This window comes from Amphiprion ocellaris, chromosome 22, assembly GCF_022539595.1.
Source record: "Amphiprion ocellaris isolate individual 3 ecotype Okinawa chromosome 22, ASM2253959v1, whole genome shotgun sequence".
Taxonomy (NCBI): Eukaryota; Metazoa; Chordata; class Actinopteri; family Pomacentridae; genus Amphiprion; species Amphiprion ocellaris.
This window is the reverse complement of record NC_072787.1, coordinates 17,369,318-17,389,995: the sequence shown is the minus strand read 5'-3', so window position 1 is coordinate 17,389,995 and position 20,678 is coordinate 17,369,318. Positions and strand designations below refer to the sequence as shown.

Here is a 20,678-nt window from a genome sequence, read left to right as displayed (position 1 = left end):
TGACCCTGAAGGATTAATTATGTAAACTGCATTCATCCATATTTTATCAGTACACCTTAAGGTGGCACACAAGCATATAAGCAAACCAATGCGACAATAAAAGGAAATAACCGCCATGGCTTCTGATCTCTGCAGGATGATGCATCTATATTGTGTGCAGACCGGCTACAGCGCATCAGTTAACGTGGGCGTGTTCATGTAACCGATGCACATGCATGAGTTGAGGTTTGTTGCCTGTGGATACTGGAGAGAGGAGAGTGATATCTAGAGGGTCTGTATATAGTCTGCAGCGGGCTGTGAGGGAACACATATGGCTGATGCACGGCTCTCCTCTAGCTCTGACAGTTACACAAATGCATCTCACTCCCCCACAGTCAGTCTGCAACACTGACCAGACACCAGTAAACACTATATTAATAACAACAGAGCAGCTGAGATTTTACATTCAAGCAAAACATACTCTTGCAGCTTCTAGAATATTTCCGATTTTGCCCAGTGAGGGTCATTTAATGTCGACTTAAATGAAACTTTAATGCGACACAGGGACTCATGCAGTTGTACATTCAGTATTGGGAGGCAATGAAGCCACATAATCAAAATTAAAAAGGGAAATTTAAAATATCAGCTGAGATTATTAGGTCTTCAAATGTAATTTTTTGGCACTGTAACAGTAAATCAGCCCACACGTTGATGAAGCTATTCAAAGAAGGAGTGGAAAAATAGCTCTTCTAACAGGTCTGATGATAAAAAGTCCAAAACATCTATTCAGAAAACATGATCAAACCTTTAAAATTGTTTGACATCTTCCATTTTTACAGCGTGATTACACAAACTTACTCAGAGGGAGTAAGCATTTTGGAATGCAATGAAAATAAGTCATATCAATATTCTGTCCAGTATATCTTGAATTCATAATGACTCTTTGCTCTTCTGGTAATAAGGTGTCCTCTTGCAATTTATGAAAGAGAATTATGTGAATCTAAGAAAAAATGTTATACTAATAAAGTAAGTAAATCCATATTTTGCATCCGGTAATTAACATTCATAGTGAAGCTCATAAATTTAATGATCGTTTAAAAATAAATTTATCCCATTCACTCAATTTCTAACTAACTATACTTGCATGAGTGAAATATCTATCTATCTATCTATCTATCTATCTATCTATCTATCTATCTATCTATCTATCTATCTATCTATCTATCTATCTATCTATCTATCTATATCTATATCTATATATCTATATCTATATCTATATATCTATATCTATATCTATATCTATATCTATCTATCTATATCTATATCTATATCTATATCTATATCTATCTATCTATCTATATATATATATATATATATATATATATATATACACACATATGTTATGAGTACTTTTGAGATTTGGTAACACTGTGCTCCAGCAGAGGGCAGTCTGCACAAAGGCTTTGTGCTGTAAACAGCCGCATTGGATGAGTACAACAAAAACATCTATGGGGTTAGTAAGATCAGCAACCAAACTATTCACTGTACAGCCTGATAATTCAAAATATATTAAATCTAAGCTCTTTGGCCGAGGTGTCCTGTGAAGAACAGTAAATAAACTGTACTGTAACAACAATAATTATTATTCAGAATGTTGCTGACACAATATACAAGAAATAAAGTACAATAAAATCACTACACAATGCCACAAATTCACTAAATTCAGTATGGATGTTACAGGCCTATGGGGTCAAAGGGCTCAACCCTTTTTGATTCAATCTGTTATCGCCTTTCAGTTGTGCGAGGCTGTAATCCCGAACACGCAAGCCTCTTAGGAAAGATGATTTTCAATCTGCAGAGCATGTGGTTTCCTCTGTTCAAACACATGGCCTTACAGCTTCCCAGGACTTGCCAGTTCCTGGTGGAACAGCTGTCAAACGTCACATTTCAGCTGATTCCACTTGAGACGAGGGTCTGTCATCTGTTGCTGACTATTTCCAATACGTCCAATGAAAAATCATGGCAATGTTCTACGGTCCTGCTTTATTATTTATTTGGGTTTTAATATTTTATTGCAAAAAAACGTTCCCCAGGTAATCTAACCAGAATAGATGCTTTCTACAGTATGTGTATGGTATCCCTCTAAATAATAATAGCATTTTTCTGTATGGTATGAGCTGGGGTTTTTTTTTTCTTCTTATAGATCTGGGCTACCCTCTTGAGGCAGCAGTGGGGAAAACAAATACAGTTAATTTAAAAATATTGATTCTTCCCTGCAGTCATGCACTGAGAAGAGAACACTCATAATATAGGAGTAAAGACAGGACTTATAATAGAATAACAACTTAAAAACGATGGGTTTAAAGAAACACTAATGTTGAAGAAAAATAAATGGAATTGACTGGTGCTGTGCCTTTTCTGAACCAGAAAATCCTGCAAATCCCTCCACCGGGTGATGTCCTAAACAGCATGGTGGAGCGCGGTTGCATGGATGCAGATAGTGAGGTAGATCTGTCCGAAACATAACAACAGCATAATTTTCCACGGTCTACCATTACTGAGATCTGTGGGAGCCACTACTGAGGTTGCAAAGAGACGGACGGGCGGCGCGTCCAATGGCGCAGCTCGCTGACGCACGACGCCACGACGCGGGCCAATGCGCTCCTCGGGAAGGCGGGTCTTTCTTGTTGTATTCTGATTGAATCGGACCAGTTTGTATTAGTTGAACGAGCGGAGGAAGCAGCGCCGGGGAGGGAGATGTTTTAACGCCGCGGATACGGCCGGTTCACTGCCCCGTTACGGCAGATGCGGAATGATTTGGAGGTTCAGCCGCGACGCGTAAAAATCGTGACCGCGTTCTCCGTCTGCGATGCCTGAATCTTCCCAGGCTGCGTTCACAAGGATGCCTCAGATGATAACTGCGCAGGGATGCCTCCGCTGAACATGGACAAACAGGGCGTCTGTTACAATGATGAAGGCTCCTTGCTTTTTGTTTTGAACGGGGGCCACCCACGGAATCACTGCAACGCTCGCCATGGACAACTTTAACGTTCCTCTCATCCACCGTTCCCATGAAGAACATTGCGCAGTGCAGTGAAAAGGCGAAATCGTGTTGTGGCTTTCGAACTGGTGCTGAATATATTACCTAATCAGCTCTTATTCAACTGGGTATAAATTCCCAGTCCAGCCTATACACACACTACAGAGCGCGTTGGTGCATTGTCAATGTAAAGAGCTTTGTCCAGTGGTGAGAGCCACTCTCCGAGGGTACAGATGAGAGGCAAACAATATCATCCACCACTGAAGTTGACAGCGCCTTGGGAGAAGGATGCTGGCTTTGGGAGGAAGCTTAAAACCTACAGGAATCATACCAAGATAATAGCACAGCCAGGGATCGTGATGAAAGTGCTCCGCAGGAAGAGGATTGTGTTATTTATGGCCTATTTCTTGCTGCTGGTCCTCACTATGCTTAACCTGGCTAATTATAAATGGACTAAAGAGCCACAGCAGTGTAACCATCAGATGAGGAGCACCACTTATCAGAGCAGATCTGACATTCGCTTCCTGTACAGGCCCTCTCTGGCTAAAAAGAGACAGCTTATCTACGTTCTGACCACCTGGAGGTCAGGCTCGTCCTTTTTCGGGGAGCTTTTTAACCAAAATCCTGAAGTGTTCTTCTTGTACGAGCCGATGTGGCACATCTGGCAGAAACTGTACCCCGGTGATGCGGTGTCTTTACAAGGGGCAGCCAGGGACATGCTCAGCTCCTTATACCGCTGTGATCTGTCTGTTTTCCAACTTTACAACAGCCCCGGGGGCAAGAATTTTACCTCCCTAGGACTATTTGGGGCCACCCTCAACAAAGTGGTGTGCTCCTATCCCCTCTGCTCAGCCTACAGGAAGGAGGTGGTGGGGATGGTGGATGATAAGGTGTGTAAAAAGTGCCCCCCTCAAAGCCTTAGACTGTTGGAGGAGGAGTGCCTCAAATATAACACCATAGTCATTAAAGGGGTGCGCATTTTGGACGTAAACGTGCTGGCTCCTCTCATGGAGGATCCATCGCTGGATTTGAAGGTGATACACTTGGTCAGAGACCCGCGGGCCGTGGCCAACTCCAGGATCAAGTCCAGACATGGCCTGATAAGGGAGAATTTACAGGTGGTCCGCAGCAGGGACCCTAAACTTCGCAGGATACCTTTTGTGGATCCTGGTCACAAAGCCAACAAGAAGGATGGCTCAGACTACCACTCCATCGGAGCCATGGAAGTGATCTGCGACCGCACCTCCAAGACTTTGAGGACTGCCTTAAACCCACCCAGCTGGCTGAAGGGGAAGTACATGGCCGTACGGTACGAGGACCTGGTCGACAACCCGGTCAAGACCCTGAGGAACATCTACCGCTTTGCCAACCTCACCACGAACCATGACATCGAGTCGTTTGCGTTGAACATGACCAGCGGCTCCAGTTCCTCCTCTAAGCCATTTATAGTCTCCTCCAGGAATGCCACACAAGCTGCTAGTGCATGGAGAACAGTGCTCAGCATTCAACAGATCAAACAAGTGGAAGACTACTGCCACCACGCCATGTCTGTTCTAGGGTACGAAAGAGTGAGAACAGCCGGGGAGGCCAAGGACTTGAGCAAATCACTGCTGACACACTCCAAACTGTGAAAACATCCTCACCACCAAAGACCTTTTAATTTAATGTTCTTTTTTTTTTTTTTTTGCATCGAGTGCCGTTTCCTCTTATTGTGGAATTAAAGCTTTACTTTCAATCAGTGTTTGAGGAGCTCCACTGGCCACATTTTGGAATGTATCATGTTCCCCTCAGTTGAGCTGCGGTCGTGTTTGAAGGGACCACTTCTTTTCTACTGGAACACTGGATGTGTTTGACAATGCAAAGGCCTGTGAACAATGACTTGAATAGTGAAGCTGCAACTATGAAAAAAAAAGCAACTGTATAAATCATGTATCTTGTTATGATGACACTTCAAAGTGGATGTTTTGGGGTTATTTTTGAATGTTCAAAATCTTACAAAAATTTTTCAGTCTCCATACTGTCTGTAAAAGTGAAAATAGTGGATGAAAGGAAACAAAAAAAAACAACTGATAGAAAAAAACCCCTCAACCCTAATGTTTATTTGTAAGATCTGGTTGAAGTCAGAGACAATCAATGAATTGGTTTGTTGATGTGTCATAGGTAGAGGTGCCATCAGAACAGCAGTAGTGCTATTTCTAGATTTAAAAACAAAACAAAAAACAAAACAAAACAGGGGATTTCTTGCTTTTTTTTTTTTTGTTCACCGAATCCTCATAGGATGATATCATGCACTGTGGACAATGTCATAACGCTGGAGCTGCAAAGTCTCTCTCAGTGTCAGTGTGAGCAGTCTGTTCTACCATTTCAAATGTTTACAATTGCTTGCTCTTATAAAAACACATGATCTGGGAATATTGCATTGAGTAAAGTTCACAGTTAACAAGACAGCTGATGCATCTGTGTTTCACATCACACGCAATCATGGTCAAAACTGGAGCAGTGGTTCTCAAAGCACAGTGCAAAGAGGCAACACTCACCTGAAGACTCCTGGATTTAATCGGTATTGTAATGACTAAGAATGTAATGTTATTATTATTTTTGTCTTTATAATTCAAAACATACCTTAGTTTAGTGACTGGTGCCTTGTCCCTCCATTTGAGAACCATTGTGCTGGAATGATGACATACATTTGATGCTGTTTGCTACATAATTTAAAGGTGCCCTGTGGAGTTTTGTGGTGAACAAAGTTGCTGTTCACATTCAGTATTATTCTGTTTAAAAAAAGCAGTGTGTGCAACCTAGAAGCCTACCAACTGTAACTGCACAGTCAATTTTTTAGTTTGAAACCTTTCTTGTTTACTTCCTGGCAGTCTTCTTCTTCTCCATCTTTGCTGGCACACTAACATGAGCACCACCCGTAGATAAGTGGCAGAAATGTGCATTACACCACCTGCCTGAAGATTCTTGCACCTACAAACGCTGCTACACAGCGTTGCTGGCGGTTAAAAACTCCACAGGGGACCTTTAAGAACATGACCTGAAAATGTTATGGGTAACAGTCGGAGACGGCGAATAATTATTTCAGTCGCTTTTAATTTCAAGTTTGTGATACACAACTTTAAAAAAAATCTCAGATAGGGAACAAAATGGGAACTTCAGTCATTTTAAAGGGATTTTTTTTAAAAGAGGGCTGATGTGAAGTATTAATCCACAGCTGATGTGTTGCCCACAGTAGATGATGGTTACAATGCTAGTTAAGAGAAAAAAGATTGAAGTATCAGCATACAAGCTAATTAATGCACTGATGTGGACGAGGTCAGCAGCAAAAATGATTAATTCACCAAAAAATAAGCTGTTTGTGACATGGAATGGAAATTGTTGCTTTGCTCTCTTCAGAAACATGATATATAAGTGCTTTTGTGATACAGTGTGACTGTAGTGTTTTAACATGTTCATTTGGAACCAGACTAACATGTTAAAACTCATGTTCTGTTGGGTGAAATTACTGTTTTTGTTAAAGGAGTCTGTTGGCTTTGAAGAGAGTATATATAGAGTCATATTCTAAATACAATGCAAGCTTAAAATTAATTTCAAGTTGACTAATTCATGCTTTTCTGTTGCTGCCGTCCACAGCAGTCCACTGCTTTGCATTTGTGCTGCTACTCTTCTTTGCTTTGCTAAACTGGGGGCATGTTAAGCACCATCTACTATGATTTAATTGTGATACACTGACTATGGACAAGCATCTCATACACTCTTACTTCAAAAAATACAAACCACCTCTTGATATGGAATGAATGCAAAGCTAAAAACAGAAGTTAAAGAGACACTTTATTTAAAAAAAAAAACACAATAAATCCAGTTTGTTGTGTCAATTTGCTGAGGTTTGCAGTATTTCTCCCACGACAGAAAACAACATTGAGTTTGTGATGCTCAACATACCCAAAAAAATGACACTTGAAAGGCTCAACACCAGCGAGTCTTTTAACAATGACAAGGTTGCATTGAGAAGTTGTAAAACCTTGTTGTGAGCGGTTTGTTCCTCCTGCACAGGGACAGATGCTGCACCTGGTGGGCGGATTTCAGCGAGTAGTTCTTGAAGAAAACATTGGAAATAAGTTTTGCGGCGAATCGAAGGGAAGATGTTGAGATTATGAAACGTCAGGTGATACTGTTTTGATTTGTTGAGCATCACAGACTAATGCGTTGCTTTGTGTTGGGGTGATTCATTGCACTAATGATGGCTTTAAAAATCAGCAAATCACATATAAACTAGTAACACTGTACCATTTGGAATATAAATTAAGCCCCTTTAAGGACTAAAAAGTTGAGCATCTCTGAAGGCTCATGATGAAGGACTTCTGCTACAATTCAGTCTCATTTACTCGCAACAAAACTATTCAAACATTAATGTGAAAATAAGGGCAACATATTGTGATGTTTTTTTTGCAGCGACTGAAAACTCAAACATAAAGCGTTCCCAAAATGCACCCATGCATTCACAACATAAAATGGAAAGCTCTCACTTCAAGGACAATGGCTTTATTAATACCAGACAAACTGTCTGCATATTCACAAAGGCTAGCCTTCACAGATTGTGTTTGTGCCGTACACAACACCCCGCTTCACTCGAGGGAAAAGGGGCCCTGAGATTTATAATGATGCACTCAGAGAGCAGCAAAGTGCGATCTATAATTAAAGAAGTCAGAGGAAACTCACATGCTAATAGTCTCTTCTCCAAATGCTGTTAATACACTTAAGTATTTGCAGACATTCTTGCGTGGTGCAGAATGATAAGCAAAGATGTGAAATGACATGAGGGGGGTAATAAATTCAGCGGAACACATTTGACTCAGTTAAAAGGAGTGCAGCGGAAAACAGTGCAATAAAAGTTTAATAAGAGGCCGGGGAAGAGCAACGCAAAGTAGGCACGAAAATACCATTTTAGCTGATTAAGGGAAAGACCGTTGCATCCAGTCACAGTATATGTAGATGAGTGATTCTCCCTAAAGCTTCAAACCAAACTGTTATGTAACCAAGTAGCATGAAGCTTCTCGGCTCATACTTAAGATGTGACTTAACATATTGCATTATAACCACAGCTGTTCCATTACAGTCCTGGTTGTTGGGTGAAAGTGCACTTTGCACACATGGGTCAGACAGGTACTTACAATTTCAGCTATTAAATTCCTTGAATCAAATCAAGCCAAGAAAAGCATCAGCAGAGCAACAGAAACAGCACCGGCCTTTGTAATTGTTTTCTCTCCCTGTGTGAGTGTGTCTTTGTATGCATGTCAGCACATGGGGGGTGCGTGACCTTTGGGGAGCCTCACTAAGTCTGACTCCCAGCTGGCTGCTTTCAGATGCCCTGACCAGTGACCCGGTTCACCGTGGGAGGCCACGCCTTAGCGTCGGGGCAACAAGGGCAGATAAGACGGGGTTAGAGGTGAATCCTGGAGCTTCAGGCTTCCCTGATGTGAGCTGGAGCGGTGCCAAGGCCCAGGTCTCCCTCCACCAGGTCCTCCTGGTGCTCCGACCCAGAGTCGCCTCCTGTGGATGCGAGGTGGTTCTCTGCTTTTATCGAATCCAAGTTTGAATCCTCTGGTTCAATCTCAACCGGCTGCTCCTGAACGCCAAGCTGCAAAAAATAAGGTTTCGTCTCCTTCTATTCTCTGATGATATTCACAGGATGCAGCAACACAAAGAGTCTCACCTCCTTCACATGGGGGCTGCTGAAGACTCTGGCAAACACACCACAGCACTGTGGCAGCGAGTCGGTCAGCGGGGGGCCGCAGTGTGTCAGCAGTGGCTTTAGATATCTGCAACCTTGTTAAGGCTTGTGGCAAAGGTTTGAGTGTCAATGATGGTAAACAGAAGAGAGGAAAAAGGTTTTTAGTCCACTGGACATCTGACCTCGAGACACTTGAGCCATGATTGTAATAATGATTACGGAACCATAGCACATCTAAGAGTTTTTCTGTTTCGTAAGATTCTGGGTGAAAATTAGCAATTTCATGTTGTTAGTGCTTTAGTAATGTATTTCAGAAAGGTTCAGAAGAGCTTTTCTGTTTTAGTCTCTGATGTTGGAGGGCAAATCAGACTCTAGTAACCATGTTAGAAAGAAATAGTGACTCATTTCATAGCCGTAAAGTGCTTAACTGCACACTATTTCATATGTAAATACATCAAAAGTGGGAACTACATTCAGGGTGACTCACTATATATTTATATATAACCACAATACTTTTCTGTTCAAAGATTGCTGGCATTTTTTTTTACTCTATATGCTAATACACACCACAATACCCATGAATCAACATGTTGCTCAAGGACTCTTTGCAAACAGACCTCTAGTATTTTCTTTTTTTTTTTTTTTTTTACAATGCAAACAAAAGATAAAAATAGACAGTCTTTTTCCAGATTGACATCACTGTACCAATTTCACATAATGCTAAAACAATACTGCAGCTACAGTGTATTATGAGGTAATTGTCAACTTACTGTCATTAAGTCAAAAGCTTTCCACTTCTAAGACAACATGCTGCAGAGAGCTGCATATTAGTCATTCAAGCTTTAGGTATTGTTCTATTTTTGTTGCAGAATCCCGAGCTGTTAGCATATTTAACGGGCATGTACTAGCTTTTGTCTGTAGAGCACTTGTCTTAAGTAATAAAAGAACGGGCACAAGAGGCGACTAACAGAGGGTTAGATGGAGATAAAAATAATTTGCTCATTAAATTTAAAAAAGGTATCAGTCGTGCACTTGTTGCAGGTAAATAGGTCAGTTTAACACTTGATTGAAACCCGAGGCAAGGTCAGAAACGGTTTATAAATATGCCAAAGTGTTGATGTAAAGTTTGGATGAGAGCAGGAGTAGATATGGTTGTTTTTAGATGCTAAGTGTTGCAGATGAAGGAGGTTCAAATTCACACACAGCTGTGATGGTAGGTGGCTACTTCATGAAGACAATGACTCCCTCAAACAGCTCTTTTCAGGCCAGATTTCACCCAGTAGCTTGGTGACAGCTCATCTTGTACGCACTCGATTCTGTATTGTCGCCACTACAGTAAAAAAAAAAAGTTCCTTTGTTGCAGGAGTTCACGCTCTGCCCTACTTGTGCCTCGGAAAACAGACAAAACCATACTTCACCGGTGTCATCATTCCTGGACAAAAGCAACCCTTTGCACCTCTGAGCCTGTAATGAACAATGTGGGATTTATAAAGGGGGAACACAAATACACAATCCTCTGGCAAAAGCACAAAATAAGAGAGAAATGATCTAATGTGCAATTTGGGCGCCAACTCTTACATTCTAGTTTTGTTATCAGTAATGTGCAAGAGGTTGGAATTAGGGGCGACATTCAGCTAACAGGATTTAGTCATAAAATGAGGGGCAGAAAGAGAAAAGGGATAAGGAGGTAGAAAAAAAGAGGAGAATAATGACTTTTCACGGGACGTGCAGGAGCGAGTTCCTGTCGGCGTGGTGTCCTCCTGTTCTAGGTTGGCATTCTAGTAGACAGGGGTGGTAATTATAACTGCGAGCTCTGCTTTCTGCTCCACAGCGGTGTCAGGTTTTATGTGTGTGTGTGTGTGTGTGTGTCAACAAATGTGTGTGGGAAAAAGTGCTGAGTAATTGTGTGGGGGTAGGAGCCCAACTGCTGCTTCAGCCACCATGGCAGCGAGCATCGTTCCCTCCCAACACGTCCCACACGTCACCTTTTCCTGACCTTTCGTCAGCGGTGGAAAAGCACCAGAGTTGGTGGAGTATGTTTGCTCGAACAGCACGCTTCAGTACATATGTGTGCTCGAACAGGTCCATTTTATCCTATGTACTAGTATACAGCAAGATTAAATGAAAAACATGCGCTTCAGTGAGCAAAATAAACATCAAAAATAAATTGAACGGATGAAAGATAAATAGACTGATTTGTTTGCTCCGCATGGTAGAGGAAAACAACATTTATCTGTGTTTTAGAGATATAAATAAAACATATTTTTTTTGCAGAATTTTTTACTTTGTGACCAGTGAGAGAGCAGCTGGATGTTTCGGGAAATATTTCTATCTGGCAGAGAATTACGAGAATTTTAATTTCTGTCTAATAATATGATGCTACAATCAAGCAGTTGGTTTTGATAGTCTCAAATAAAGAGTGGAAACACAGAAACAGTTAGTCTGACTGTTGAAGTATTTCCTATTTCTACAGGGACTTCCTGAAGTCATGTCGTCACCTTGAGTTTGCAGAGAGACCGGTGAAGACTGCAGTAAGTCGTTCCAGGAATTAGTCTGGCACATAAATGTTTTTTGTGCCAATTAAACAAACAGTAATTAAATGAGCTTCGGTGGTGCTGACAGGCCTGGTCTTTATACCTTCACACAGAGCCAGGCTGCTTTCCTTCTTACTTCCAGTCTTTATCTAACCGAAACTAAAAGACTGCTAACAGCTGCCTCATATCCTCTTCTAACTCTGTGAGAAAGTCAGTAAGCCTCCTTTAAATACTGGCTCCTTTTATGCATATTACTGGCTGTGCAAAAAAACTTAAAGTCATCACAGGATTCTTCTGCTTTTTCCTTCAATCCACAAAAAAGTACCACTGTTGACAGCTGTGATTATTACTGAGGATGCAGATTTTTATTTTACCCGCAAAATAGTTGAAAATCTTACAAATACTGCACTGATGTACACTGTAAAAACTCCTAATTTCATGTAAAATAACTACAATTTTATAGTAACGTAAATGTTAGAAACTGGATAGAAACACACTCAAATATTATCCATAAAGTAACAACCCAACAGTTAAACTTGCAGCTCTTTAAATAAAGGCTTTCTACATTCAGATCCATCATTCTGGATTCAAATTGAGCAAACACTGCATAGACTTTAAAAAAAATAGTACAATGATGCATCCAGTCCTGTGTTGTCACCACGCTCTTACTTCTGGAGCTCACCATGCTGTTATGACTGCTTCTATTGTCTCACTACATCCCCCAGATATTTACTGAAGATATCGATTTATTGAAAAAAAAAAAAGTTACTTTTTGTCAGTCATGACTTTATGTTGCAGCTCACGAGTCACATCGCAACACACATTTTCAATTTTTCCTGGGGGTTCTTCAGAATTATTTATGAAGAATTGGTTGACATTGCAAATTTGAAACTGAATAAATTAAACTTAAGTGTTTTGGTTTAAAGTTAATGGTGACATGCACTTTATTTCTCTTCCAAAATAACACTGAAATAATTTAGGAAAAACCTGCAAGAACTTCACTGTAGAACTTTTAGGTCTATAGGTTTTACTAAAAGTGTGTGATCATAATAATTTAGGAAAATCATACAATGAAAATATCTTTAAAAATGTACTGTTTTGCACATTTGTTGTTTGGCAGCTGCTGATTACAGTCATTTAACCTTTCTTTAATGCTTTGTTTTAACAGTGTATCCAACAGCAACTAAAAATACATTAAATTTTGCTTTGCTTTACTCACTAGCTGCAACAATTAAATGCTGTGTATAGCTGAATGCACTGGTTATAAATATACAACAATGCAATGCTATATTCATGGTTTCACCACTCTGAAATTAGTGCATAATGAGTAGTAATAAACGTCTAACAAACAATACAGCAGCAGATATTTACAGTAGGTGCCACTGCCCTCTAACTGTTACTTTCTGTGTACTATTGTCTATGCTGTTATTGTGGTATATTATATAATACTAGAAACAGAGATAACATCCTGAGAGCCACATCCCTGTAATACAGCCACACCAGATCTTTTAAAACACGGGTGGCCTCGGGGATGCCAGATTCAAAACAAAAACATGGGTTTCCAGCCCGAACACCACGGCATGCAAACTGCTTCAGCATGGAAGATCAAACGTGGCTTTGATGTCCATCAGAACGAGCGCATAAAAGGAGTAAAATGTTTGTCCTAATGAGCCCTAAAGCCAGGCTGACAGGGAAACGGCTGAGGAAGCCGCCTTTCGGATGAGACTCCGGCGAGCTAAGGTGGAGCTCAACTCCCTGGCTGAGACTCCTCTCACCTGGTCCACTTCAAAGCATCTTCATAATGTGCTTTTTTCGCCTCTCATCAATAGGAAACACTGGCTGGAACTCCTTTCATCTTGTGCACGGCTTCTCTCATCCCCTCTGTCTCACATTTACATGCATACACGCTAAAAAAGACTCACTGCACGCGCACATTTTGTCAAATGTGCAAATTAACCCACTATGCAGGCTTTTAACTATGGCCACAGGGTAGGAGCATGTCTGTGTAGTTACTATGGTTACACAGATTTCAGCGTTGTGTTGCAAGTCATGAGAGCATCAGTGAAAGCAAATGTCACAAGTTGAATGTTCACAGTGTATTAACTTCCAGGCTGTTTCAGTATGGACAAGAGAAAAGCAGAAGAGTCTGATTGTAACTGCTGAATCTACCTTATGTTCTATAAAACTCTATATAAAATCAGCTGCTTTCATCAAGTATTGGCGGAAAAACATCTTCATCTGTATGATATTTCTGCACAGGCAGTTTCTTTGCTCTGTTTAAGCAGAAATTGACAACACTGCAATCGTTTGCAATGGTTTTTTTTTAGGAAAAAGCTGCACCTGAATCAATGTTCCCAGCAGCAGCAAGACTTATAACACACCATGTAGGATAAAGGCAGCGGGAAGGAACACGTGTCATTATCATTTCCACCCTTCTTACATTTTGTGTATCAACAGCCTGAATTCAACCTTTGTCTCCAGTGAAATCCATTATTTCTCTGAGGAAACAATTCACAGAAAACTGGGGGGGAAAAGGTGTCATTAAAATTAACTGCTTTTGGAGGATGAGCTCAAATGTGTTGAGCTGTAATGTGAAGCACAACGTTTGTTGGCAAAGCCTCTCACTGCAACACCATCCTGTGAAAATCAGCAACATCGTGTTGCGAGGAGGGAATTCAGCAGCAGGGACACGGGGACTTGTGAGGACAGAAAGGAACAATGAAGACGCACATTTCTGAGGATTATTTGTTTCATAGCAGTCGGCAATAGAGCAGAGCAGCGCTGTTCTCCCGAGACCTCGCCCATCGATTTGTGTTTCCTGTGGTGTATATTGTGTTCACGAGCTTCTCCTTTTACTCTTTTCAGTCACTGTTAATCCGGCTGTAATTTAAAGACAACATTCTGAGCACGATGAGCTCCGTTCAAAGATGGGTGGCACAAGATAAGACTCATTTACAGAAAGAGAAGTCAGATAAGTGATTTAAATAATTTTGAATGATTTCAAATACTAGTGGACACCGAGATTATCTTGAAAGGCTCCACAATGTTGTAGTAAAAAGCATTGAAGCAAAAATGATTCTTTGCAAGATAGTTGAGGGAGACACTTTTTTGTATATGCTCATCAATGTGCACCATCAGATACACTATTGTTTTCATACTTTTTAATATGCCAATTAAGCTATCTTTAATAGAATAAGCTACCCCACTGTTTTATTAGATGTTATTTGCACATTTCTTATTGTGATTTAAAAAAACGTCTGATTATATGAACACACTGACAGGACTGCTGCTTAATTTAGTTGCACACTGTGCAAATAAAGGAATTCTAATCTATTCTATTGCATTCTATTTAGGTTTTAATCTGTCAGATGATGAGAGAAATGGCATTGAACCTGAGCTCGAGGTTATTATAGTTAACCAGAAACTAAAGATAAGTGTTAAAAAAATACATTTTAGTTAACGGAAACAGAAATAAAAACGAGAATTTGAATTGAAAAAAGAAAACTATTTGCAGGGATGGAGGCAAGTGGTGACCTGGGGTTTCCATGGCAACCCACACAACCAATAGTGAAGCTTGTTATAGGGCCACACACATACTCACAGAACTAGAGTTGGATCCAGTACCTGCTCTTTATTCTAGAACATTTTTTGTGGAACTATTTTACTACAGCTGCTGTTCTCATAGAGGTGCATTTCACCAATAAAACCACAAACAACCAACCACAAAATGTTCATACTGATTTTCAGGCAATTGTAACTGAAAAGTGTGGAGACTGTATACAGATGCATTGGTTTTAAAATATAATGATGTTTTTATTTTTGTCAATTTGGTCAAATGTGTCAACTGAAAAAGTATGAAAAGCCATCAGTGATTATGTTTATCTTCTACATGACTGTAGAAACCCTCCATACACCTCCACTATTCATATTCATGGTTGCAAAATACTATAAAACTACACATATGGATGGATAATTCCATATAATGAAACCCCTAATTCAGATGTACTACCATGTACCAGGACTGACAATTATCAACTATTCTTCTGTTCTGAAGCTTTCCCAGGTGGTTTCATGAAATACATGCAAATTGTCTCAACAAAGCAAAGCTAGTCCTTATGAGTGTGGTTAATGGAAAAATGAAAAAATGGTCCCAGGACAAGCATAGTTAAAAGTAAAACATGCAAAGGAAGACATGAAGAGCAAAACTAATTTAGTTTAGCTTTGACAAATAACTAAATTAGAAAACCAAACTAATTCAGAGGACCCCAGTGGACCCATCAAATGGTTTGGACATATAATGACAATGCGTTCATTTTTAATAGAAAATAGAATGCCATTCTTGCAATTACAAAGCAAGTCAAACAATCCAGAGTGACAAATTGTTTCCTGAACCAAGCTGAATATATTCTTGGTTCAATTTAACTCTACAGCCTTAATCTGTTCAGGTTTAATGCTTTAAAATCAAAAACAAAATTAAATATGGAAAAATGTTACAGACATAACCAGAAAAAGCTGAGGAGATTTTAGTATGGTTTGTAAATACTAGCAAAATAATTTGAATTTCATTCGATTTCACCGCACTGCAAAGTCACAAAATCCAAAAACAGCTTGAGTGGGTAACTTCTGCAGAGGTCAGTTAAACCAGCTCTCTCAGGCCTTCTCCAATCCACATGATTAATGTTTTCCCCCCTTCTCATACACATTATTCACTTTAAATGCACTTAAAAAACTAACTAAAATGAACACAGTCATGCATGAAACGAACATTCCAAAAGAATGCACTACCGGTCGTGCAGCTCATTGTTTTGCAGCAGAGAGAGTGTCCATAAAGTAAGATGATGTGCTCCTTCCTGAGCACGGGGACCAGGTCATGAGGCCATTAAGCGGTAAAATTAGATTAGCTTAAACTTAATGCAGTCCTTGTTAAATTCCACTCCAGAGGACACAACTGTTTTCTTACTGCCTGCTGATCTAACTACGTTCTCTGCTTACAGGAACCTGCTTCTCCCTGCCGTCAACAGCGACAGCAATAATGTGACATTTTGGGAAATTCACTTACCGGGACTCACTATGCTGCCGAGAAGTGGGGGGGAAAGATCAATACTGCTCTACAGCCTCGTAGCGTAGCTTAGCATAAAGGCTTGATAAAAGAGGGACACTTCTAGCTTGGGTCTGTCCAAAGGTAAAAACAAAGGCTTGTGATTTATGAATTTCATTTTTTGCACAGACAAAGTGCAGATCTATGTGAATTTTAGAGGGAGACGCATTCAAGTCAGATGTTTTCTCTCGTTTCCAGACTTTCTCCTTCAGAGTTTATACAAACTTTCTATTTACTGCACAGACAAGTGGCATCAATCTTCTCATGCACTAATGAGTAGGAAAGTAACTATGATGACTTCAAAATGTCAAGTGGACAGTCATAATTAAAACACTAACTTTGGTACACATCCACTTGGTGAGTCTAACTCACTTCTGCATAAGCCGAATAATAACCGCAGAGAAATTTGTGAAAGCAGTTTTGCATATAGCTAGGACTGTATTGTATTAAACCATTATTTACATTAAAATGCAACATGGGTGCTGTAGATCAGCGAGAGCAACTTCTTTTCTCCTTACTCTGTGAGTGTTCTCTTACTCTGGTTGCAGCTTTGAATTCTATGAAAATATCACATCTGTTTTCTATATCATGTGTGTATTAAGTTTGTCAGACGACACTGCAGTTATAAAATCAGCATTTCAGCCGAGCAGCAGCTTGGAAGTGACTGTTCGTTAACATGTAGTCTTTATGGATCTTGTCTGCTTATGATGTCTGACAACCCATGCAGAAAAAATATGTAACTCACAGAGTAAGATAGAGAAGCAAAACAGATTTAAAGTACCTCCCTGCTGAGCAGAGCCTGTGTGTTTCATTTCAGGTGTGGTAGTGGTCGAAACTTTGCACTGTACACAAATCATCTTTTCTTCTGAGATCATTTTAATAACTTCCATACTTCCGAAACCTTAGAAACTTCCACAGTAATCAGAGTTGGACTTTGCTGCCTCTATTATCTAAAACTGTAACACTGACTGGAGCCAAAACTGGCTGATGTAATGACGCAATACATGATACTGATGAGAAACATTTGCATAGTGAATTGAAATAAAAGGTAAAAGCATGTATTGGTTAAAAACAGTGATGTTGATACATTTCCTCCATGATGTCGACTGTGGCTGCCCTCAGTGAATGCATCCTAAAGCACATTTCATATTGGGAAAACTAATGTGAGAACATGAGTTCCTGCTGTTCTGACACGACTGCACAAATGGCAACACACATGTAATGCCTGAGCGCTAGCCGCCCACCTACTTACAGCACTTCATTAACTTTCTGTTTGTTCTGCCGTCCTGGTACATGAGGCTTTTTCTTCACAGTCCCTGAAATGAAGCACCATTTTCTCTTGTACTCACCATATAATACCAGTCCACAGAGCGGGGCATTAACTACTGTGAGTGCGAGCAGATGTGAGAGTGCTTTGGAGAAGAAAGAAATGAAAGGATACTTGTAGTCCAGCCGGTGCCACAGGCCCCGTGTTGTGTCTGGCCTCCCTGTAGCAACCTGTGGACCATGAGAGAACAAATGTTACTTTCGTTGACACACAAAGACCCACTGATGTGGCTGTAAACGCTGCCTGAGGGAAATGCTGAAAACCGGCACCCCTGGATGGTCAGCGGGGCCATATCCAATGACCTCAGGCCTTGTGCTCATATAGGAAAAATCCTGTTCCCAAAAACTGCACCTTCCCCAGAGATGCTTCCCCACTACAGGAAGAACACGCCCCCAGCCGTCCCCGTGTGGATTCGCGCTCTGGGCAAGGTTACATTCATTGCATTTCCATAAGAAAGAAGCCCTGGAGCTCAGCCTCGGCCCTCCACTGGGATCCTCGCCCAGCCTTTACCGGCCGACGCTGTCTATTTGGAGATGCCCAGACCGTGTGCCATTCATAGCGTGCAGATAAGAGGCAGGTCAAATGAGAAGATGAAAGGCAGGAGATGGAGAGCTGTTGGGAAGGTGGTGTGGGAGGTGTGTGGGTGGCTGGGTGGAGGTGGCTGCGCAACAAAAAATGGCACTCAGAGTGTCTCAGAGCTGGAGAGGATGTGGTGCAGACCATCATTTAACAGGAAGCAAAAGTGCATTTCCTCTTTTTGAACTCTTCCTCACTTTGATATCAGGGGGTGTTAAAATAAACAACAGAGAGCAGATTAAAGGGTAGAAACATGTTATGTGTCTTTGGGAGAGGATGTTGATATAGACTACAGATCCTGGCAAAGTATAGTACGTGTGAGAATGACACCTTTTTGTAAATCCCTGCAGTGTTTAGTATTGTATGTGCAAAAAAAAACTTAAAATCTATACCACTATAAAAGCACATACAGATTACATAACCAAAGGAAGTTTTATTGTTGTTAAATGTTATATTATACAGTACAATGCACTGCACGTGTATGTAGAATTACAGCTTAGTTAATTTAAGTATTGTGAACAATCTTTATGCCTATTTGACATATTTTCTTTAACTACTTTTTATATTTGCTAATTTTTAAAGATAAATCTGCACTTGCATCCAATGAAAAGCACACAAAACTAATAATGACTACCTGTAATTCTTCACTGTAGTATTGTAGCATCAATCCTCAGTATTTTAAATGGGATTTATGAGTATGACCTGATCAACAGTTATACAATTCAGGCAGCAAAGCACATACAGTTACATTAAAACTGCCCAATCAAGGTATTGTGGTATCAACACATTGATTCTTAGCTGCATTTAATACACAGAAAATGTTTTAGCAAGTACTTTTTTTCAATATGATTTGGCAGTATGGGGTGATAGAGGCTGTTACATACAGAATCTATTTTAAGGTTAATTCATCTTCTCTGGCCTCACTCTGCTTTTAGGCTTCTTAGATCCTCAGATCAGCTGCTTTTAATTGATCCTTGATCAAGGTTAGTGGGTAAGAGAGAGCAAGCCTTTGGAAGACTCTACCTTTTTTATTAAATGATGTCTTCAGTGGCTCTTGGTTGTTCTTTGTGTTCTTAAAGACATATTCACTTGCTTTTTGCACATATTTTGTTGCTGCCTGTACATCTCTGGTTGTTTTGAACCATGCTATATAAATACATTTAGTTCTATGTAACAAGATTAGTTAAATGTCACATGTTGAATGCATTCCTCTAGATGAAAATATAACAAAGAAGCACTGGCAACAGAACTGCATAAACTGTAGCACCAAATAGTTCAGTTTCAAAATGCCATGACAATAACAGAAAAGACAAAGAGCGCATGAATAAACACAATAGATAAAACACTGACTTGCGAATAGTGACAATAGGGTGCTTTTACCTCTAAAGAAAGGTCCTGTGGATTTTCATCAGCATCCACCCCCACCCTGTAGTGAATGAAAAAAAGTACAGTCAAACCTTGACTCAGTCGGATGAAACAATAAAAAGACAGAGACAAATCCCAGGAGTTTTATTCTGTGCCGCATGTGAAGCTATATCTGTTTGAACAGATCCGTCTGCTACTGCATGTAACTTCGCAAAGAGGGTAAAAGTCGGCGCATAACACGGCTCGGTTTGAACGTGACCTTTCAAACAGTTTCATCAAAATCAGCCTCGTCTCCCACATCACACCGAGAAAATGTCAGCCGGGTAAACCTTTGATAAATGACAAACAGCGCCGCAATTATGCTTGATATTCTACAGGACGTGGCTGCTGTTATTATCCTGTCAAGGTGTGGACCCCACTTTGCTGCCGGGGGAGCTGGGAGGAAAGGCCGATCGGCTGCCTACTCGCTGGGAATTGAAATAAAGTGACTCAACAGGGGCCGGCGACAGCCTAGCGAGCCACTTCATCGGGATATTATCTGAGCGGATGGAGAACCCCAACACTAATGCATGATTTTTAAAAAAAAATCTGCAGCATCTTCTGAAGACGCGCCTGGAAAATGACTGATATAATTATATGCCATCACAAAATCATTAACAGCTGCAAAAGCACAGCACCATCAGTACACTGTTGGTATAAAATGAGGCTGAGATGGCAGTCGATGCTGGTTCCTACAGGTCAGCAGTTAACTCTAATAGCCTGGCATTACTGCTCAGGACATTTCCAGAAAGCCTACCGCTATCACTGTGTGTGCATTGTGTGCCTTTCCAGTGTGCCGACACAAAAACCTTCCACTGAGAGCCCTTCTGCAATAACACAACTGAGGAGATTCTCATCAGAGCATTAAAGTGCTGCGACTACCTAAGACTGGACAGATTTTTTTTTGTCTTGGCTGCCTTCCTGCACAATCCATCTCCGTATCGCTGTTTGTCTTGACTGTGCTTCAATTCCTCTCCTCTCAGATCGTT

The 20,678-nt window shown here is 40.6% G+C and overlaps 2 protein-coding genes across 2 annotated transcripts in view; one reads left to right on the top strand and one right to left on the bottom strand.

Moving 5' to 3' along the window:
- The first annotated feature begins 2,689 nt into the window (after positions 1–2,689).
- Positions 2,690–5,464, top strand: chst2b (carbohydrate (N-acetylglucosamine-6-O) sulfotransferase 2b). The gene has a single exon (XM_023289546.3). The coding sequence runs from the start codon at positions 3,253–3,255 to the stop codon at positions 4,648–4,650; it is 1,398 nt and encodes a 465-aa protein (XP_023145314.1). The 5' UTR covers positions 2,690–3,252; the 3' UTR covers positions 4,651–5,464.
- A 628-nt stretch (positions 5,465–6,092) lies between these two features.
- Positions 6,093–20,678, bottom strand: part of LOC111582925 (sodium/hydrogen exchanger 9-like) — a 70,480-nt gene continuing 55,894 nt past the window's right edge. Inside the window, exons 13-16 of the mRNA XM_055007269.1 lie at positions 19,666–19,711; positions 17,824–17,879; positions 8,733–8,838; positions 6,093–8,657 (exon numbers count right to left, since the gene is read on the bottom strand). Coding sequence (XP_054863244.1) covers positions 8,481–8,657; positions 8,733–8,838; positions 17,824–17,879; positions 19,666–19,711 — 385 coding nt within the window. The 3' untranslated portion in view covers positions 6,093–8,480. The remainder of the gene's footprint in view (positions 8,658–8,732; positions 8,839–17,823; positions 17,880–19,665; positions 19,712–20,678) is intronic.

What these genes read in the sequence shown, in the direction of transcription:
- chst2b (XM_023289546.3), top strand. Translation starts at nt 3,253, where the DNA reads ATGAGAGGCAAACAATATCATCCACCACTGAAGTTGACAGCGCCTTGG.